Genomic DNA, 23,198 nt, shown 5'->3' with positions numbered 1-23,198 from the left:
AAAGAAAAAAGAAATATTATGTTAATTTTTGTAACCTCTGAAAGTTTCCAAAATCTTCTCTCTCTTTCCAGTGAGAAGGATGGCTGGAGAAGAGAGAACTCTGGGTCTCCATGAGCCTCCCTTACACATTATCCTTGTGTCTGCAGTCCTACCTTCCTCTAGGCAATCGGAATGACCTTCAAAGCCACAGTTTTGACCATGTCACTAAGAGGAACATGAGGGGAAAATGAGCAAAGCTGGTTTAGTCAGAAACAAGATCCTGTGTTCTTTTTTTGGAAAGTAATTTGACCACCAGTTTAATGAGAAGAGATTCTTTCCCTTCTCCTCCCCCATCCCTTTCTCCGGCTCCCCTTCCCTTTTCCTTTTCCTCTCCCCTCCCCCTTCTCCCCTTATCTCTTCCTCTGCACCTTCTTTTTTCCCTGCCTTTTCCCCTTTTTCCTTCTCGAGCCCCTCCCTCCTTCTTCCTCCTTTAAACGTTGGCTTTAAAAGATAAGGTTTTCTCTGCTTAGAGAGCAGTGTAACTAAACAGGAATTGGGCACTATATTGTCACAGAGCTTTCAATATTTCTTTTACAAAGGAAGCACACATATTCTTGTCTATCTAAACATATTTACTAATTAAAAAGTCAATGATGTGCATGCATTTATTCTCCTAAAATTGTAACATTTACTAAGTAAAAAAGTACGCTCATTAGCTCAAACAGATTTTGGTTTATGAACTTCAACTGTTTTGTTTTTATTTTTCTGTCTGTAGATGTATTAGATCAGTCAACATGTTAATTAGCAAAGACAAAATGCCTAATACATACAAGATATTGTGTAAGGCCTAAAAAAAAAAAAAAGAATAATAATGGAAGCCAAAGTTCTAGCTTTCAAGGAAATTACAGTCCAGTTTAGGAAATAATGTATAAACACTTTCAAAGTTAAAAAACAAAGCAAGAGATAAATAATAATTGAATACAACAATACAGCAATAGCAAAAGACAGGAACTGATTGCAAATGAATGGTAAGATATTAAGTGCTAGGGTATTTCAGAGAAAGGGGTAATCCCAGTGGGCTGAGGTGACCTGCGGGTTCTTCAGAGAGCAAAATGATTGCAGAGAATGTTTAGGATCTGGAGAGAAAAAGAGAAGGAGGTAATGAGTTTTACACAAGAGAGATGGCATGAGTAGAGACTTGGAAGTGGCCAAGCACAAGATGTGTTCCCAGAAAGGATGATGAATACACCTGCATTTCTTCAGGGGAAGATTTGGAAAAGCCGTGTCGGAAATAAGTTGGGGAAAGATTATGGAGGGCTTTCAATTCCTTATTTAGGTTAATCAAATATCTCTGTAATTGTCATAAGCCAGCTGTCTGTCAAAATTCATTAAAAAATTGTGATTGATTTCATGACATAGAGACCACATGCAAACCAGAGACCCTTAGTGTTTAAGTAAACAAATTAATCTGTCATCTACTGGCATTCTTGAAACTGGTATGGGTATAATTGAGGATGGAGAAATAGATATCTGTTTTGTTTATAATTAAGTTAATCTTTTATTTTTTGAGTGATAGCCCAAGCCATTGGAAAGTCATTGGAAAATTTTACCAGGAGAGTGATATGAACAAGTTTTGTTGGCAACATTACTACGACAGCCTATAAGGATAAATTAGAAAGGGATGAGCTTAGCAATAGTAATAAAAGAGCTAATAAAATAGTCCACAGAGGAGAGGGTGGTAGGCTATGTAAGATCATGACAGGAAGGATAGCAAGAAGATAACAGAGTTGGAGAGAGATTCAGGATTTGAGATCAACAGGTCTTGGTGATAGAGTGAATGAGTGTGGGACTGGGAGGTAGAATAATATTGGCAGATAGAGGAAGTTGTGAAGGGGCTTTCCACAGTGGCTCTCAGAACACTGGTTTGAGCTACTGTCCTGTGATGCAACACAGCGTTTGTTGACTTTACTTTGGAAGTGTTGTTTAAACATACATTTTATCTTCAGTCCCCCTAATACTGCCCTAACAAATAGATGACAGCAACTTTTTCCTCAGAGGCCTATCACCAGTTCCCTTATCTGCTTTAGGCTGCCTTCCTCACAATTGAAAAGTTGATTTTTCTCAAAAACAAACATGATTTTATCACTCTTCCAAAACTTCTCACTGGATGTCTATTGATCAAAAGTCCAAGGCAGTTACCATGGCGTATAGGGCCCATTACAAACTCCCACAACTCATCGTCACAACATTTTATATTACATTTCCCCTACTAACATATTTTGCTCCAGTTCTACTGAAAGTCTCACTTCTCTCCAAGACTCTTCCCGGCAGGCTGCTATTGTGACAGAGCAATGACTGTACACTTAACCCTATTTAGAAGAAGTCTAAATTTTCCAGGCAGGATTAGGCACTGCACTGTATCTGTAACTAAAGTGCTTTTAATATATATGTATATATATTTAAATATATATGTAAACATATGTTCTATTATAATTTTTATTTATATAAAAATCATGGTAATGATAATAATAACTAATACCTACTAAATTATTTCCTGCTAGTAATTTGATAAAGCACTTACACACATTAACTTATTCATTGGAAAAAAATACTTAAACAAAGGTTTCATCATTTAAGAAACTGAAGCATAGAGGTTTTCCCCAAGGGGAAATGGCAGAGTTACTGTTTGAAACCAAGTTTGTCTGATTTCAATAGCAACTCTCCTAACGTTATACTCTGCTGTCTTCTTTTGAGACTGAGTTCCTCGGAGCTGAGAGCACTGCTTATTCAATTTTGTAATCCCTTCCCGAGAAAGCATTCAGTAATGTTTTGCTGAACTCTTTAATGAATAAATGAAAGCATGCTGGGGAAATTGATAAAGCAATTGAAGGTGGAGTTTTAGTAGCTGACAGCTTTACCTGTTTTCTTCCCAGCTAGCAGTTCCATTTAGCAGAAGCCTTTCATGATTTTAAAGGAATGACTAATAGGCTTTCACATACTGTCGCAAGACCTGGGAGAGAGGCATTTGGTGTGTGGCTGTCCGGGCCTTTCCCAGAAACATTCGATTACTCTTTCTGTTGGAAAAACTATTTCTAGCTATGATCCAAAAAGCCAAACCAAAACAAAATATCAGGAAATTTTTAACCTGCTAGAATAACCTAGAAAGAATTATGCTGAGAGTTAAATAGGCACTTTAACAGGATTAAAGTAGATTGACAAACCTGTTGGGATTATCATCTAAAAATGGAGGAATAAAGAGAGGAGGCTAACATTAATGCAAGTTCGGGCAATGCTGTATATCTTTCTTTGATTTGTTGAGCTACTTCATGAAGTAATAATGTCTTCCACATAGCTGCATTTATGGGTCAAGGACATCTGCTTTTGCCAAAATTACTTTTTATTTTTAGAATACAGAGCAAAATCTGAAACACTTTAGCAATCATTGAGATTTATGGAGTGCATGCATGTTTGAAGTGCTTTATGTGCATTACATCATTTAATCCTCACAGCAACCTCATGTAGTGCACCTACTTTGCCCATTTAGTAGGTAAAGAATGAAAATAGAGACATGCATTTAAAAAACAGATCTCTCTATGCCAGACTGCCTTCGATAAATTTTCTTCACTGCTTCCATATATATTCCATTTATATTTTCTGAATTGTCCAGATCTTTATATCTGTATATCTCACTTTACATCTGTAGCCATTTCTGGATGCCCCTTCCTTCTATGTGTCCCCGCTCCTTAGATTCTTTGGAGTTTTTTGAATTGATCAATCGGGTTACTAGGGGCCTAAAGCTGTCTTCTTTTGTCCAGTCAAGGACTGAGAAATGTATTAATCCCCGTCCCCTTGAAAAAACCATAATTAGATTGATATTATAAGAATGTGATTTTCTAAGAATCTAGCAATTGAAAAAACAATGAAGAAGCAAAAAAAAAAAAAAAGTGCACGAGTTTGAAGCAAAGGTCTGAGCACTGCTTCTATGAATGATCAGTAGGAAACTGATTTTGTTTCCAAATCTAATTTCTTTATTTACCTTCAGGTAAGACTACTATTGGTCAGCACTTCTTTCCTAAGCTCTGTTCTTACTTTGTTCCACAGCAATTTTCCTTCTCTGTGGATTTGTGCTGATTTCCTGACCTCTCTATGTGGAGGTACTTCCTTTTCTTTTGAGGGCCAAACATTTTTGCCTAGGTTTTCAGGAAGTTCTACACTGACTGTGCAATTATAAGAAAGTTCACAAAGACAACAACAGATTATTGGCAGATGCTGGTTCTAGGGTCTTTGAATTTACTTAATTCAATAAACCTTGTGTGTATGTGTGTGTGTATGTGTGCATGCATACTTATGAATGGGTATGCAGGTGTGCACATAAGCATGCACAAATACTTAAATACACACGAAAATAGAGAAAGTATGCAACGAACTTACATGGACTCACCTCCGTCACTTTCTGCCATACTTATTTTATCTAACACCCTAGTTTATTTGTTTTGTTAGACTATTTTAAAGCAAATCACAGTTACAATATCATTTTATGTGTAAATACCTCAGAATGCTTCTCTAAGAGGTAAAAAGTTTTTAAAAAGATACATGACTGGGCTGAGCACCCAGGTGGCTCAAGCCTGTAATCCCAGCACTTTGGGAGGCTGAGGCGGGTGGATCACCTGAGATCAGGAGTTCAAGACCAGCCTGGCCAACACAGTGAAACCCCATCTCTACTAAAACTACAAAAAAATTAGTTGAGTATGGTGGTGGGCACCTATAATCATAGCTATTCAGAAGGCTGAGGCAGGAGAATCACTTGAATCCAGGAGGCAGAGGTTGCAGTGAGCCAAGATCATGACACTGCACACCAGCCTGGTCAACAAGAGCAAAACTCAGTCTAAAAAAAAAAAAAAAAGACGCATGACCACAATACTATTGCTACACTCAAAAAAATTAGTAATTACTACTCAGTATCAGCTACCACCCAGCCCCTGTTATCTATTCACCTACTGAGTCAATACTTTTTCTTTTTGCAGTTGATTTGTTCAAAAACAGGATCCTAATAGGGCCTACACATTGCATGTGGGTTCATTTGTTGAATTACTGATGTAGGGCCTGTTGTTTGTAGACCTTATCTCAGTCAGTTAAGACTTCAGTAAGAGAGTTTAGTTTATTGGCTCAGTTGGCAGAGACCATATGAGGACCCAGACTACAAGGTCATTCCTCTTTTATGCTTTACCACCTTCCTTCTGCTACTTGAGCAAGTCAGACCCCTGCTTTCCCTATGTGTACCCTTTTCCCACTATGTCATATCAATTGTCATTTCCTTTGACCTTTAGAGTGTCTGGCAAATCTAGATCTTTCAAAGAGCCAGTTAGGAGGGAAGGTGGAACCTTGTGCCGAAACTAAGCTTTGGAATAGAATTTCTATAGCCTTGGATAGTGGTTTTTCTCTTTACGTAAAATTTTTCGGCTCCTGAGTCAGAAGCAGGCTTCCTCAGCCATCTTGATTTTGAATGCTTTGCCACTTCTGAGCAGTTCAGTGCTGTTCTGTTCTATTCACATGGTGATATCAGCTCTTGGCTCATTTTCAGAGCAGAGATGACAGCCATGCCTTGAGCAGGACAGCTCCAGTTTTTTTCTGGCTTAAGTTGTGATTTCATGCTCCTTGCATTTGGTTTATGACTTGTCACTCATATCCCTTAAAATGTTATCTGTAGACATTTTGAAAGACAAAAATACTTCTAAGTTTACACTAAATGATAGGACTTACAGCAAATAAAAGGGGCGCTTGGTTATCCTGCTGTTTCCCAAATTTTGGAATTGCAGGTGCTTTTTTAGGACAATATACACACCAGGTTTAAATAAAAAGGAATCAAAGCAGCTAAACAATGCTCTTTTTTTAAACTTTTCTGTAATCTGAGTAGATTTCAGGTTGTTGTTAACATGTTTTCACATCTCTTGCAAAGCTTTCTTTCTAACAGAATAGCTCTCGGTTCGGAGATCTTGGCTGGCAAGAGAATTTAATAATATTGTTATGTTTTAATTGCATTTTTCAGGTTTTCTTGTGTTTAGACAAAAGAAATTGTTTTCCCATTTATGGTTTTAATAGAAGTGTTTCTTTTAAAATGTATTTATGTAGGCAACCAATAGTTTTAAAAAATATATTAGGTAATAACCGGGACTATTTTGAGCTCTTATTGCATATGATACCCTGCTTTCAGATACATGATATAACTCAACGCCTCCTTCTAATGACATTGTATATCCTCACTTTTAAAAGGAAGAGACTGAGGCACAAAGGGACTACTTTGCTAAGGTTACAAATTTAATGAATAATGTTAGGAGTTGAGCTCTTTACCTCCATCTAATACTACCGCCAAGACAGTAAAATTAATATAAGTAAATAGTAAGCATAGTGCCGGAGGTACTGAAGTGACTGAGTGGAAAGTTTCACATTACAGCCTTCATGTCACATACAAATTTTAACTTACAGTTACAAATACAGGATCTGGACTCTTACAGATGCCAGTTTAAATGTATTTGTCATATAGCATGTATGTTTTGGTGAAATAATCTTCTCTCTCCAAGCTTGTTCTCTCATTTGTAAAATAGGCATAATAAAATCACAAGACTCGTGTGTGTGTGTGTGTGTGTGTGTGTGTGTGTGTGTGTGTGCTGCTTATGCTGGACTACATATACTTTAAATTTTTAGAATAATTCCTAGTACATGGTAATTAATTACAAATAGCAGCTGGTATTATTAACTAGATGCAGTATTATTTATTGTTAGGGCTTCATACAGACCTGAGTTTCATGACTAGTTTTGCAATATCCTAGTCTATTACCTTGGAGAAGTTGCATCTGCAAAATGGGGATAACAACACTTGAAACCACTGTTATGGGTTTGCAATGATATAGTTACAAGTACATCCTCCCTCAATACTTATATGAGCTTTTGTTTGATTTGTGATTATGTTGAACACATAACCACAGCACAAAGTTTTTATGCTAACATTAATTTTTGTACCAGATTACTTTCTTGACCAATATAATGTCTAGCTTGTTTATAACGTAAAATCATTAAGAATTGTATGAGTCATATCTCCTAAAATTCAGCATACCCTTTACTATTATGCAATAAATGAGATCAAGTTAAGCAAATGGAAATGCTTACTTAGTTGAAGAGGCCTGTATACAAAATAAATACAAAGTTCAGAAAGCAGGAAAAGTCAAGACTTAAACTACCCTACATGCTTCTGGTAAAAATCCATGCTAAAGACACCCAGAAAAAGTGGGCATGGTGGCTCACGCATGTAATCCCAGCACTTTGGGAGGCTGAGGCAGGAGGATTGCCTGAGGTTGGGAGTTTGAGACCAGCGGGACCAACATGGAAAAACCCTGTTTCTACTGAAAATACAAAATTAGCCGGGCATGGAGGCACGTGCCTGTAATCCCAGCTACTCCGGAGGCTGAGGCAGGAGAATTCCTTGAACCCGGGAGGTAGGGGTTGCAGTGAGCCGAGATCGTGCCATTGCACTCCAGCCTGGGCAACAAGAGCAAAACTCCATCTCAATTAAAAAAAAAAATAGATACACAGAAAAGTGCTAATTACATTTACTTAGTCTATTGTTAATCCTATTATTTTACCTATATGTCGTCTTTTAGTAACAAAATAAAAGACTTATTTACCAGAAACATCCTACAGTAAGTATGTGGGAATGGGAGGAGTGTGGGGTTAGGCGGCTGAATGAAGGAGTTGTTGCCACAGATATCACAATAATCGCCTCTTAGAATGTCTTCATGCATAAGTGCTCTAGGATAAATAATAAAAATTAATAACAACAGTGTGTCATTTTCTTTCTTTGACTGATTGTATAAAATTGATGCTCAGCTGTAAGGCTATGTGGCATCCATGCTAAATAGTGCTGAAAGTATCAGAAAATTCTTAGTGTGTTGCTTTACACAAAAATTTGCTCTGCAGTAGAGTCCCCAAGAACTGGGAAGCGGTAGAAATTAGAGAGGACAAACTCAATGACTCCTTATTTCTGCATCTGCCAAATGGCAATAGTATTGTTTTGGTTGCCCTTGAAATTAGTGACCATACAAGGTACAATTAAAAATAGGACATTCTGGTTGGGTGCGGTGGCTCATGCCTGTAATCTCAGCACTTTGGGAGGTTGAGACAGGCAGATTACCTAAGGCCAGGAGTTCAAGGCTGAGGCAGGAAAATCACTTAAACCCAGGAGGCAGAAGTTGCAGTGAGCGGAGATCACATCATTGTACTGCAGCCTGGGTGAAAAAAGCAAGACTCCCTCTAAATAACAATAATAATAATAATAATGATAATAATAATACTCTAGTATTCAAAGGTAGTATTTTGTTTTTCTGCTTAGCTCTTCAAAATATGTGTAAAATGGTGGGAAGCATTTATGATTTTCCTGACGCTCCCCTTTTCTAACTGTCACATTAGGTTTTACTGGGTATCATGAGGATCCTCATTATCTTTGCTGTGCTCCCTATGACAACCGTGTTCTTCCTTTGTGGCTGGGAAGGCACAATGAGGATGTGGTATCACCAAACAAATCAGCCCTAAAGCCAGCCCACAATGGCAATTGTCTTTCTGCTGCATTGTCTTTCGATCTTGTTTTCATGCACATGTTTCTACAGTGACATCAGCATAGTCAGTGCCGGTACCGCTCCCTGAAAGCACATTACAATGAGGGAGAGTCCCGGCCAAGGCTGAAGTATTGAGCTTCTTTCCAGGCCCAAGCAGTGTCAGACACTAGCATGCTTAGCTCTCAACCAGGAGGCCTGATTACTCCTGATTCTTGATATTGCATCTATCACAGAGGAAAACAGTAAGAGCTGTCCATCTTCCACTGAATTTTTTTATTTTTGAGACAGTTTCACTCTGGTTGCCCAGGCTGGAGTGCAATGGCACAATCTGGCTCACCGCAAACTCTGCCTCCTGGGTTCAAGCAATGCTCCTGTCTCAGCCTCCCTAGTAGCTGGAATTACAGGCATGTGCCATCACACCAGGTTAATTAGTGTTTTTAGTAGAGATGGGGTTTCTCCATGTTGGTCAGGCTGGTCTCAAACTCCTGACCTCAGGTGATCTGCCCGCCTTGACCTCCCAAAATGCTGGGATTACAGGCATGAGCTGCTGCACCCAGCCCCCAATTTTTTTTTAATATTCATTTTTTTAATGAAAGGCAGATGAGATAACCAAGGAGAAATAATTTTTATATAACTCAGATTTGAGCTTAGGCTCAATTCTGAGAGTTCCAGACATGCCTCATAAGTGTACAGAGAAATAATGAGCCTAGAAAGTTATTTGTGTGAAAGCTGAGGTGTTCCTCTGGTAAGAAATTAACTTGAGTTTCAGAAATAACTGGGTATATGAGATATGACTTGACAGAATTCATTATGCAGGGAAGTCAGGATGGTTTTACCCAGAAATGCGTGCACATATTTTATAAACTTAGCATATAAATTTATAAAATGTGAAAGCTGTAGCAACAGAGGCCAGCAGGTGTTTAGAATTGAGCACTGCAGCTACTGGTAAAATCTATCTCCTCGTTCCACTCCTTGGATGCATGATTATGTCCAAAGGAAAAAAAGTTTTAATTAAAAAAACACAAGGCTTATTTTATTGAGCTCTGTGTCATATCAAGGCACAGCCAATATTACTTTAATGTCATGTGCACGAGGGGCACAGTCAATATTACTTTAATGTCATGCGACATGTGGGGTAGGAAGCCACTTCCTTCATCCTATCATGTTTTACCACACAGTTCATACAGGGAGAGCTTAGGGTGGCCACTAACAGAGAATTGCTTTTCTTGGGAGAGAAGGAAGAGAGACCAAACACTCCATATAGAGAAGGTGCAGTTGTATCACTGCTGGTGGGACCCAGCAGAGGAGCAGTGGGGCAGCAGCTGTGCGAATCTGTGGAAGCCACATATGTCAGCTGATGGTTTCTACCTGTCCTTCAATTTTGCTATGTGGCACCATGAGAGCAAAACTGAAGGACAGGTAGAAACCATCATGGCACACTACATGGTAATGGATGCATGGGGAGAAACTGCTGTGCCCACAGAAGGATTGTGGAGGGCTGCATGGTCCAATTGAGCATTGAGGGGCACCTAGTGGAATGATGTGGATACCAAGAGAGTAAAGCTCATGGAACTGCCAGAAATACTTGAGAAGACTTTGCCAGAAACAGGAATTTCTGCATGAAAAAGTGGGCCCCAGAGTTAAGTCATCTGTGTGATACCTGTGAGGTAATTCATGAAGTTACTTAAGAGCAATTAATATTTTTATTACCATATCCCTGTAGATTTAGGTAAGTTGAAGCAATCCGAAATTTACTTTTGTCCTGATGTGATATTAGAAATCTTCATGACTTTTTGGATAAAGATATTTCTTTCATTCTTCCATGCATTTATTAGGATACATTTGTAGGGGTGTTAGTTGATAATTCATGTAGGGTTTGACGCTTGATTGAATTTTTCTATGTGCAGTCACCCAGCCTCTGCATCAGAATCACTCAATTGCTTATTCCAAATGTGGCCTTATTGGAGACCAGTTGAATCAAAGTGTAAGCTTCCCTTTTTTGCCTTTTTCTCAAAATTTATTGTCAGGAAGACTTTGAAAACCACTGCATTCTCTTCCTTCCTTCCTTCCGTCCTTCCCTCCCTCACTTCCTTCTTTCTTTCTTGACAGAGTCTCACTCTGTCAAGTGCAGTGGAACGATCTTGGCTCACTGCAACCTTGGCCTCTTGGGATCAACCAATTCTTTGGCCTCAGCCTCCTGAATAGCTGGGACTACAGGCATGTACCACCACACCTGGATAATTTTTGCATTTTTAGTAGAGACAAGGTTTCATCCACATGGGCCAGGCTGATCTCAAACTCCTGACCTCAAGCGATCCAGCTTCCTCAGTCTCTCAAAGTGCTGGGATTACAGGCATGAGCCACCATCCCTGGCCCACTGCTTAATTTTATCAGCAAATATAAGACTAAACCTCTCGTGTAAGAATGGTAGGCAGGGTGTAAGGTGTGTGTTTTTAAAAAAGTGGCAAAGATCTGAAATGTTTTCTGTAGGAAATGGTGTAAGAAATCTTCGTGTATACATAAAACCTTGCTGTGCAGATTTTGTGCACAGCTGAAACTGTTGACCTTAAATGTATGATGATAACAACCCTTGTGACTTTCTACGGAGGGCCCCTCTGGCTATTAAATATTAATTAAAGGTATGATGTGCTTAACATGTGGCAAAGCTAAGTACTGATATAAAAGAAGATGCAGAAGAGGACACAATAAATCACTGAAGGCCTAATTGGGGAGGGAAACAACACATATGAATAGCATTAACAACATAATGTTAAGTTATTAGATCAACTGTCTAATAGTATAGTGCATAAATTCCCAAATAAGAAACTAATTGGCAAAAGAGGTAGAATTTGACCAGTTCCTTGAAAATATGGTGTTGGGGTCCAACAGGCAGACCCATATCCAATGATGGATGAATAAATTCACTCAGGCACAAATTATCAGCGAAAGAGTGGCTTGGGGTGTCTGTGCCATTCACCAGAAGGAGTTAATGGCCACCAGCCAGCTGGTACTCTAGGCATTTATTTAGTATAGGTTTAATAACAGAGGCTCTGAGCCAACACACTTATGATAATGATTAAAGGCCAGGTTCCGAGGCCTAAAGCAAACACCATTTGCGGTGATAAATCTGGTTGCTCTTTCCCTGAGAGAACCATCTGGTCTACAAAAGATTAAAGTTTAGTTTTTGGATGCATGAATCAACAAGTTATTCAGATAAACTCCCCCACATTGCCTAGTTATTTGCTTTTCTTTATCAACTAAAGGTAAAGTGGATTAGGCTGCCTTCAGCTGAAGCTTCCACTGAAACTATGCAAACTTCTCAGTCTTTCAAGGTTTGTGACTATATTCTATAATTTTGCAATTTCTCCTACCATCCTTAGTGAACCCCCACATCATGGGCAGGATTTGAAGGGGTGTATCATTTAAATCAAGATATCATAATGTGAATACAATTTTTTAAATTTTTTTTTGAAAGGGGGTGTCTTACTCTGTCATGAAGGCTGGAATGCAGTGATGCAATTTCACTTCTGCCTCCTAGGCTCAGGTGATCCTCCTACCTCAGCCTCCTGAGTATCTAAGACCAGAAGACTAAGCCACTATGCTTGGCTTTTTTTTTTTTTTTTTTTTGGTATTTTTTGTAGAGATGAGTTCTTGCTGTGTTGCCCAGGCTGGTCTCAAACTCCTGAGCTAAAGCTATCCTCCTGCCTCTGCTTCTGCCTCCCAAAGTGCTGAGATTATAAGCATGAGCCACTGCATCCAGCCAATAAAATATTTTTTACTGCTTTGTGTATACAACACCTTATCTACTATAGTGACAAACATACAGGAATGAGATATACTTTCTTGGCCCTCACAAATCTTAAGTCTATTGAATAAAGGCAAGATTGGTAATGGCTGGATCTTGGAGCACTGAAAAGCCCCAAGGAGGGTAAACTTTTGGAGGTTCCTTGGGAAATAACCCTGGGTAATTGAGTAGATGTAACCAAGTCCAGTTTGTTGGATTGCATACAAAAAAAACAAACTTTTACACATATGAGTTCAAGCAAAAAAATGGCTTAATTAGCTTTAAGAATTCAATAACAGGGCTATAATTAGGGAGCAGTAACCAAGAAATCCTAACAATTGTGGTTATAAAACTCAAGACACTTATAACTCTTTCTGCTGTAGGTGCCTGTCTTTGGTTTCAATTTTTTAAATGACTTCTAAAGAGTTAAGGCTTGCATTGTGTTTAGCAGCATAAATATGACACATCTGTACATATGTGAATTGTTTAGATTTTTATACTTATGTCCTCAGGAGGCTTATAGTTTGGGGAAAACTACCACATAAGCCCCACTATACCCATTTAAATGTGGATTGTATAGCAAGGAATCAGTGTATAGAGAGCCGGAGAACCACATTTAAATTTGTCCAACATTTATCCTGAGCTGACATGTTGCAAGTGGCATTTAAGATATTGTAGGTGGCAAATTAAAATATGCAGTATTAACATAAAAACAGATTACTTGAGAAGAATAAGAAACATTACTTTAACAAATAGAACCTAAGAAAACGTAATCAAATGGCACCTTTTGTTGTTGTTGCTGTTTTGAAGGGAAAGCAGTTTTGCTCACTAAATGCTAGCACTTGGTGTAATGGCCAAGCTAATGCCGTCAATAGACCACTGCAGCATTTTGGGCTGAGTGAAGAAGTTTAAGAAGGAAAAGTATGGAATACATGTGGGAATTGTGCAGGAGGGTACAGGCCTGTGTGTCTTGTCCTAATGGCTATCTTGAGTAATCACCCATCTGGAGGTCCAGTTCATGTCATCCTGACTTCAGCCTGGTAGTGCTGGGCTGTTTGTAACTCACCTTAAGTGGGAGGATTTCAGAGTGTGGTCTCTCTGCCTGGTTTGTTTGAAAATTAGCCTCTGGACTTTCTAAGCAAGCACATAATTAGATAAGCAAGCACGGTTCACAGAAGTGCCTGGTGGCAAATGGAGAAACACACAGTTTCAAAGTATATTTCAAGGCTAAAAGCAATAAAGGAAAAAAAAATTTCTTAAATGCATTTTGAGGCTGGGATACTCAGTTACAGAGTTAGACTTGGAAAACTGTGGAATAGAAGCTCCAAATAAAAAACAGGTCAGAGCCAGAGAAGTGCCTTTAAAAGGATCTTTTGGTTGGAAAGAGGCAAGAGAGGAAAGTGGGGGGGGGGGAAATTAGAGCTGTTTCTGCTAAGGAAGGCATCCAGCGAGCCACACAGGAACGCTGGGAACCTGCGAGGGAAGACTGCACTAGGCCAAATGTTGGCTGACTGTTCTGCTTGTAGCTGAGCCTGAGCACCAAGGAGGTTCAAAAGACAGTGTGCAAAGCGAAAAGAGTGCACAGACCAAAATCAAGCAAAAAAGGCTGGGGGCAGGGAGAGGAGAAAAATGGAAAGGAAAAGAAGGCAACATTGAAAATCCTTTATGAAGGGGCCACATAGGAGACCAACACAGTGCCTGGAAGTCTAAAAAGAGCCTGAGCTACACCAATTCACTGCTTCTATGGTTGTTTATCAGATGAAATACTTGAATTGCATTCTCATGTACGTGAAAAAGCATTTTAAACACTCTCTGTGCATCAAAATGCTATGAGACATCTGTGAACGAGTTATGGAGCGGGAAGAACTACTGATATAAAGAAAAGTTTCAGTATGTATCTCTTGTCCAAGGCCATGTGCCCTTTGATGGGAAGGATACAATCTGATGCACTATTTAAACTGGTATTTCTCTCTCAATATTTTGAGGGACTCAAACAAATATGCCTTGAAAATTATATGCACTTATTTTGCAGTGCTATAGTATAATAATATATTTCAACTTATGCTATGTTTTTAAATTTTTTCCCATTTAAACTTCTTAACAAAAATTTTATATGCTTCCATGTTTATGTAATATTTGTGATAAGAATGCCTATAAAATATGATATTCAGATTCAACTAACTTGCATTAGGGTGCTCAGTGGGAACCAGTGTGCTACTCATTAACATGTAACACATCATCCTTGTATCGTTGCTGTGAAATATGCTTTAAAAAACGTTTTGACATATAGTAATTATAGATTCACAAGAAGTTGCAAAATATAGTACAGAGAAGTTCAATGTATTCTTTATTCAGATTTCCTCAGTGGTTGTATTTTAGATAACTACGGTAAGATATCAAAACCAGGAAGCTGACACTGATACAGTGTGTATGTCTAGGTCAATGGCATTTTCTCAGGTGTAGATTTATGTAACCTCTACATTCAAGATATAGAACTATTCCATTACTGCAAAGATCTCTTCTGTTCTACCTCACCCCTTCCCCCTCCATCAGTAACTCTTGGCAATCACTAATCTGTCCCACATCTTTATAATCTTGTAATTTCAAGAATATGATATAATATAATCAGAATGCATAATGTTTTGAGACTAGAATATTTTTCTCGGCATCATGCCCTGAGGCCCTTGCAAATTGTCCCATGTATCAATGTTTTGTTTTGTTTTATTACTGAGTAGTATCCTGTGATTCTATAGTTGTTCAACTGTTTATCTACTGAAGAACATTTTAGTTGTTTCCAGGTTTTGGCTAATTCAAATAAAGAGGCTATGAACATTTGTGTACCATGCTTTGTGATGTAGGCATTCATAAAGACATTTCGGGGCTGAGGCTGAACATTTAAATAAATTCTCTGAAATGCAATGTTACTCAGCCACTGGCTAGGCATCAGAACCCAGATAATTTTATTTTATCTCATGTGCTGTCTCCACAATGTCATATTACCTGAGAAAAAACAGTTATGCAGACACAGTAGCAAGGTAGTGAAATATATTTATTTACTTCTTGATAAAATGTTGATTTTCGAATAAGATCTGCTCACTGGTTTGATTGTTTTTAGCCTATTAGGTGCTAAGTTCTGTGCTTATTGTTGAAGCAAAGTGTCTGCCCCACAAAAGATTTTACAAAATACAAAATACCATCTTTATAGCATGTTGGTAGCTTGTGCTATGCTGTTGGTTTAACAGTTTTAAATTTTAGTTGGAAAAATGTTCATTTACAGTTAATCTGAATGCTACAATAATATGTAAATGCGTAGTCTGAAATTTAAATGTGCTGAAATATTTGGGTTAATAGACTTTGCTTTATCTTAGGAAAACAATTACTGAGCATGTATGCACAAATACAGTATTTAATTTTGCAAGGTATGCAATTCAGTACTTCTTCCAAATAGAGATGAAGTTCAGATGAATTTTTGTTGTAGCTTATTCACAAATTAATTACTTCTTTGTTTATTTTGTGTTCCTTTCCCCCAATAGCATAAGAAATTAATCAACCGTCCACAGAGTACCAAAAGAATTTCTAAGGATCCTCTAGGTGAGGAATATTTGCTTTGTCATTATTATAGTTCTTCCCCTCCTCGTTTATATGGTATATATGTGTGAATCCTTTTATAAAAAGGAATAGAGAAAGTGACTTTCCAATTAAATAATCATTGAATTTTTTGGCCTAATAAATAGTTATTTCCTGGGAAGTTATACACAAATTAACTAAACTAGCATTTTTTAAGCTACATGTAATTAAAGTTGAGTTGAAATCTAAAGGAAATGCGAATGTTACTGAGTTTTATTTTATTTATATGACTGGCAATTGCTTAGTTTATTAAATAGATGACTATACTTTAAGCTGAAATGTTCACTATTAAGTCATAAATCTTAAAGTGTAGTCAACTCAAATCAACATGTGAAGTCAATCAATTTGAAATTGAGGTATGTATTGGCATGAAACCACAAGACACATTTAATATTTGGTTGTCATGACACATAATTGAATAACATAATGCTACAGGTTTCAGGGTATAATTGGAAACTTTTATTCTATTTTAGCCTTTGAAAAATTTTATGTTGTGATGTTAGCAGCTACTAATGTGATAATTTATTGGTCTTCAAAAGACATCAACAAGGATGTTCTTACCAGTGCATCAGGCCCACTATGGATGATACAGAATTCCAATCAGGGGTTGCCCTTATGGATTAATACAGAAAATGTTCAGGTCTTACTAAACTCCATTAGGCATAGCATAGAATAAACTCCACATTATAAACCCTCAGGGATAAATAAACTGTGTTTAAAAAAAAGAGCAGATGATATAGAATACAACAACAGCAATAGATGAAAGCTTTGCAAGTTTAATAATGCTGTTAACCTTTGAAGAATTTGATGTCCAAATAGAAGCATAATCACTGCTATCATCAATAGTCACTGGAGAAAACAAAGGATAGAAGGATTCTTCTTATGGGTACTAGGAAGTTCTCATTTATTACACAGGTTGGGAGATATTTGCTCTCACACGAATCCTCCCACGTGACCAATACCACGAATCCTCCCACATGACCAATCAGAACTGCTGTAGAAGGGATGCTGGTAGATAAGGTTAGACATTTTGAGTGGGAGAAAACTCTGAAAAGTTTCAAATGCCAAGTAAAGAAGTTTAGACACTAGGAAGACCCTACAATAAATTTGTTAACAGGTGATTGACAAGATCAGATTAGACTTTTAAGTGATCCAAAACTGACAGCAGGGATACAAGTTAGAACCCTGGTTCCTGCAATAGTTAAGGAAGAAGCTAGGTAGGACATGGTTAAGACTGAGTCAGCGGGCAGGCAGGGTGGCTCACACCTGTAATCCCAGCACTTGGGAGGCTGAGGAGGGTCGATCATGAGGTCAAGAGACCATCCTGGCCAACATGGTGAATCCCCATCTCTACTAAAAATACAGAAAAATTATCTGGGCTTGGTGGCATGTGCCTATAACCCCAGCTACTCAGGAGCCTGAGGCAGGAGAAGCAACAGAGCAAGACTCCCTCTCAAAAAAAAAAAAAAAAAAAAAAAAAAAAAAAAAAAAAAAAAAAAAAAAAAAAAGAAAAGAAAAAGAAGAAGAAGATTGAGTCAGCAAGGTAGGAAAATAGAGCAAATATTTTAGATGCTTAAAATTAGGAACACCAGGACTTGAGTGCAGGGGATAAGAAATAGGCTGTGAACAACATCACATGTCTCAGCTTGCTCAGCTGAGTGGTCTCACTAACTAAGAAAGTGAATAAAGTGAAGGAAGATTGAGTAGTGAGAAGGAAAGTCTATCACTGGTTATCTTGATTTTAGAAATATGACATTTGTATTGGCTGTAGTGTACATTGATAGAGATAATTAGAAGATGAATATTGTGAGTGCTATTCCAGGATTTAAGAGAGCAATGCCAAAAGATAAAGATTGGGTAGATCTAGGATATTTCACATAGGTAATGGTGACGGTAACGTCAGTAAGAGTTGATGCATTCATTGAGAGGAGAGGACAGAAACAGAAGAGGCCTGAGATAGGATGTAGTAATGTGGCAGTGTTAGGAGGAAGAGGGTTAGCAGAGGGAAAAGAATACAGGAAGGAAGACAGCTGGCAAAGGGCAAGAGAGGAAGGAGAAGAACCAGGCCAGGCCAGGAGAGGAGTAAAATGCTCCATGCAAGTCAGAGAAGACGCAGGCCAGGACCCAGTGCAGTCAGTAATAATTAGGAAGCCTCTCACAAGATTGGAAAGAAAGGCTTCAATAGAATTTTGAAGCAGGGCACACAACCCTAAAGCAGAGGTTTAAGTAGTGAGTCCATAGTGAGGAACTTAAGACCTCAAGTTTACCTTATACATTAAAAGAATATGTGGTAAAAAGAAGGAAAGAAATAGCACAATTGCTTGACGGCAGTAGCAAGGAAAGAGGAGGCCTGAGAGTGTTTGTAAGAAGCAAGAAAGGAGCCTTGGTGAGGAGGAGATTAAGGGACAGGTGTGAACGGAAAATACTTGATGAAAAACGGTGGGAGGGATGGAATCCAGCAAACACAGAGGAGTGAGATTTTGTAAGAAAGTCATTTTGAAATGATAACAAAGGAGAACGCAGGTCAAATGGCTTTGGGTAAAGTAGGAGAAGCAGACAGTCGCTGAGTGAAACAGAATGAGAGTGAGACTGGGGCTAAAGAATGGGAGAAAAGATTTATGCAATTGTTATGAAAATATTTATATTGAGTTTAGAAAATTTATTTTTAACAGATTTTCAAGCGACTAAGGGCTCAAATGGTTTAAATAGCTTACAGTTTGTTGATCACATTCAACGTATTTCATAACCTCAGGCAGCCCAGGTAATTGAATGCAATCTGAATAATACAAGATTCAGACTGACAAATTGAGAACAATGAAAACTGAAAAAGACAATAGGATTTTAAGGTGGATGCAAGACCATCGTTGATGTACATAGTTGATCACTAGGAGCAGTGCAGGTACACAGATATGGGAGATCCTGCAGAGGCGATTGAATGACTGGGGGGCACCAAGGAATCATTATCTTAGTGATAGCGGCAAAGAGCATATTGAGCAGAAGCAAAGGAATAGAGACCATGGAATAAGTTTAGGAGGTAGAAGTCAGCAGTAATATTAAGGGATCAAAGCCCTGGAGGTAGAATAACTCTGGTTGAGTATGAAACATGAAGAAGATTGACCATGAAAGTCAGTTTCTAGTTTGGAGTCATGAGACATGTCATTGGAGTTGACGAGATTAAAGAGCCATATTATCTGGGTTAGAGGTGTGAATGATTATCAGCAGGGCTGCTGATGAAGTTGCCTGCAGAGGGTTGCTGATGATGTGGATGGGAAGAGAAAAGCCTGCCCAGATGGCATGGACTTCAAAATGAACACATTGCATGGAGGTAGCAGAACACTGGGTTGAAAGTGACGATGGAGAACAAGGAAGCGCCGGCCCCTTTTCCTCATTTTCACAGAAAGGTGACTTTATGTTGTAAAATCAGAGTGCAATTTACAGGAGTGGGTAGGAGGAAGAAACAGATGAGTAACGGAAGGCAGATAGAATGCTTGGTTAACACCAGACCAGGGAAAGTGGTGCAGAGGGGAGCATGAGAGTGGGAGAAAGTGGCTATGATGCAGGAGAGGGCTGGAAGGTGAAAGGAGAGATAGTAGGGCACAGAGGTTTTATTCAGAGTTATGGATCGAAATTACATATCAGTGACAACCATAACAACAGGTCAACAGGAGTCAACAGGGAATGCCCAGTGGAAAGTGTTGGTGTAAAAGATCTTCCACAGAATTGTTTTTGGGTGGTGGATCGTGGCGTGTGTGTGTTTGTGTGAGTGTGTGTATAGTTAGGGATGTATGTGAGGATTAACTAGCTACTGGTATTATTTATGCATCAGGGTAGTACTAATAAGGAGAAATAGGTTTTGAACCTAAAAAGACCCTTTAAAATCTGTGCTACTCTGCTGGGAGTGGTGACTCACGTCTGTAATCCCAGCACTTTGGGAGGCCAAAGCAGGCGGATCATGGGGTTAAGAAATCAAGACCATCCTGGTTAACATGGTGACATCTCATCTCTACTAAAAATACAAAAATAATTAACTGTGCATGGTGGTGCACACCTGTAATCCCAGCTACTCAGGAGGCTGAGGCATGAGAATTGCTTTAACTAAGGAGGCAGAGGTTGCAGTGAGCTGAGATTGCACCATTGCACTCCAGCCTGGGCAACAGAGCAAGACTCAGTCTAAACACACACACACACACACACACACACACACACACACACACACAGCAGTGCTGATTGGGGACCTCAGCACAAGTATCTTCTGGGAGCTTGTTAAAAATGCCAAATTTGCTCTGCCCACCCCATCCTTCCCAGTTTTGCTCAATTAGATTCTGTAGAGCAGAACGTGAAAACCATTTTAATATGCACTCTTGGTACTCAGGTATATTAAAATTTCAGAAGCATTTTAAACTCTCTGCAATAGCTAGTGCCCTCAGGAGATGATCCTAGAATGCCAGGATTCAGAGGCTTTTGACTAGGCTTCTGCTCTAGGTAGTCCCGTATCTCTGCACTGCTGCAAGGCCAAACCAAAGATCAGGGAAACTTCCTATAAACAGGTGTGGAGGGTTAGATCCATGCATCTCCCAAGAAAGAGTCTTAACCCTGCATTTTCCTCATGTGCCTAACAGAAGCCCTCTGGGATAACTTGCTCCATTGGCTGGCTGAGGAGCTCTCAGAAGAAAATGCTGAATCGCTTTCCTCAACTCTCCCTCTGCGCCGTAGCACCATTCAGCTCATCAAACTCAAGAATCCTGATGATCTCACAGAACAGATCCATGAGTTTCTTTGTTTCTGGAAAAAATCGCTTCCAACTTTCACTGACAAACTTCGCCTCCTGGCTCGACATCTCTGCAAGATTGGCAGGAGTGATCTTGTGGAAGAGCTCAAATTCAAGTGGGAAAATAAAGTGTTCACTGCACCACAGGAGCACTTTGATGTAGCAGCTGAGTAAAAGCCTGATTACTCTTCCTTTACGCCTAGGAAAAGGCACTTGGTAGATTTTTAAGATTGTTTGTGTTAACATTTTCCTAGAAGTTTCCAAATTCTATTATTTGAAGTCAGTCTATTTAATGATGTGCTATTGAGAAATCAGATGAGACAAACGGAGAAGCACTGATTGGACAACAGAAGGCATTCCTGGGTATGAGCACTTCTCTGTGGTTGAGTGATTATGTTTTGCAACCATTACTGTCTTGAGTATGCCTTCACTTAATAGCATTTGCAATTGAGTTTGACTTTTTTATATTTTAAAAGCCAAGTATGAAGAAAAGATCTGATATATGTAATTACTTATTAATTGCTATCTACATAAAGTTAAATGAGTTTTCTATGCAAATGTCAACCCAAAAATACCTGAGATAGTTCTCCATCAATTTAGAAAGATTATTTTGCTAAGGGTAAGGACAGGCCCATAACACAGCCTCAGAAGATCCTGATGACATGTGCCCAAAGTGGCTGAGGTACAGTTTGCTTTTACGCATTTTAGGGAGGCATAATCCATCAATCAATACATGTAAGATGTACATTGGTTCAATCTGGAAGTGTAGAACAACTCAAAGATGGGACTTCCAGGTCATAGGTAGATTAAAAGATTCCTGATCGGCAATTGATTGAAATAGCTAATTATCTAAAGACCTTAAATCCATAAGAGGGAAATGTCAGGGCTATGATAAGGAGTTATGGAAACCAAAGGTTTATCATGCAGATGAAGCCTCCAGGTAGCAGGCTTCAGAGAGAATAGACTGTAAATATTTCTTATTAGACTTAAGGTCTGTTGATGTTTATGCTGGTCAGCTTCTCCTGAATTCCAAAAAAGAGGAGTTTTTCAGGATAATTTTGGACTGCCCTTAGCTGACAGGAGGGGCTTGTTCAGATAGTTGGGGGGCTTAGAATTTTGTTTTTGGTCTACTCAGACAACCAATTCAAGTTACATAGTTACGATGGAGCCTACAGTAAAGAATACACAATAAATTGGGCTGAGAAACTTGATGTCAGTGATAATAAGTCACATAAAAAAACTTTTCTAAGCTCGAAATAAATTAAAAATAGAATAACACTTCAGCCATTTACTGGCACAAACTTTTCCTTTATAAAAATGTAACTTGGAAGAGGGAAAATTCCATATTTTGTTGTTAGTGAAATTAAACAATACAGAGAAAACATGTTATCAGTGAAATAATTCAAGGCCTAGTTCTCCCACTTAGGAAGAAAACCTGGTTTAAAATTAATTAACAGAAGCCATATTACATAAGCTCTACATATACACCATTAAAAACAAACAAAACATCTGCAAATAGAACACTAAACTGAAAGAAAAAATAAAACTTATCTAAACCCCTCTTTCTGTTGATAATCCCTATTAATGTTTAGCATAAGCTTTGAGCTTTTGGAAAATCTAAAGCACTTTAGCTCTCTGAAGCAGTTTGATAGAAATGGGACATTGAACTAGTTTTACTGACTCATTAATGCAAAATCATTAGGTCCTTGGCTTGAAAACATCAGTAGCAATTAGTTTCAGTTATTGAATACCTAGGAATTAATTAAGTTATATTAAGAAATTAAATGTTTGGTTCTCAAATTTAAATGCAAGATTTTCTTCCACAAATTAGCCAGGGATTTAGGTATCTATTTGGTTATGTATTGAAAACGGTGATCCCAATTTTCAAACATATTCCCATAAAGGAACATTTTGTTAGTCAAGATTTTTTTTACATGTACTAAAAAGGTACAATATATATTTTCATGTATTCTTGGAGCAAAGAAAACAGACTAAAATATTCATTGTTGTCCTGATTACAATCAAATAAAAAAGTAAAGAAAATGAAATTTGCCTCTTATCCTGTCACTAGAGATTACTATTAACATTTTTGCATAATATCTCCAGTTTTTCTGTTTTCTGGAAGAAAACATTTCTATTGCTATTTCTATGTGTATAGTTTTATCTAAGCACACTCACATACGTGTTCACCTGCACACACAGGTGAAATAAAGCCTTGAAAATAAAGCCTCCTTTCATTACTCTAATGTGAGTGTATCACTGTATTTCTTACTGAGACCCTGATCAATACCTCTCTGCACACCTTTCTGAAACTCCTAGTAACTTATACATATATTTTTTTTTCTCAGAATGGGAGTCATATATATACCATTTTAAAATTACTGTCTTACTAAATTATGAGTTTTTAACGTCTTTGAATGTTGTAATAACTGCA

The 23,198-nt window shown here is 38.3% G+C and overlaps 1 protein-coding gene across 2 annotated transcripts in view; it reads left to right on the top strand.

Moving 5' to 3' along the window:
* DTHD1 (death domain containing 1) overlaps window positions 1–22,823 on the top strand; it is a 64,169-nt gene extending 41,346 nt beyond the window's left edge. For both annotated transcript variants that reach the window (XM_017527311.2, XM_037738019.1), the window contains 2 exons: window positions 15,903–15,960; window positions 20,616–22,823. In XM_017527311.2, the coding sequence (XP_017382800.2) occupies window positions 15,903–15,960; window positions 20,616–20,938 (381 nt within the window). In that variant the 3' untranslated portion in view covers window positions 20,939–22,823. The remainder of the gene's footprint in view (window positions 1–15,902; window positions 15,961–20,615) is intronic.
* The last annotated feature ends 375 nt before the right edge of the window (window positions 22,824–23,198 follow it).

This window comes from Cebus imitator, unplaced genomic scaffold (assembly GCF_001604975.1).
Source record: "Cebus imitator isolate Cc_AM_T3 unplaced genomic scaffold, Cebus_imitator-1.0 Scaffold47, whole genome shotgun sequence".
Classification (NCBI taxonomy): Eukaryota; Metazoa; Chordata; class Mammalia; order Primates; family Cebidae; genus Cebus; species Cebus imitator.
This window is presented reverse-complemented; position numbering and strand designations above follow the sequence as displayed.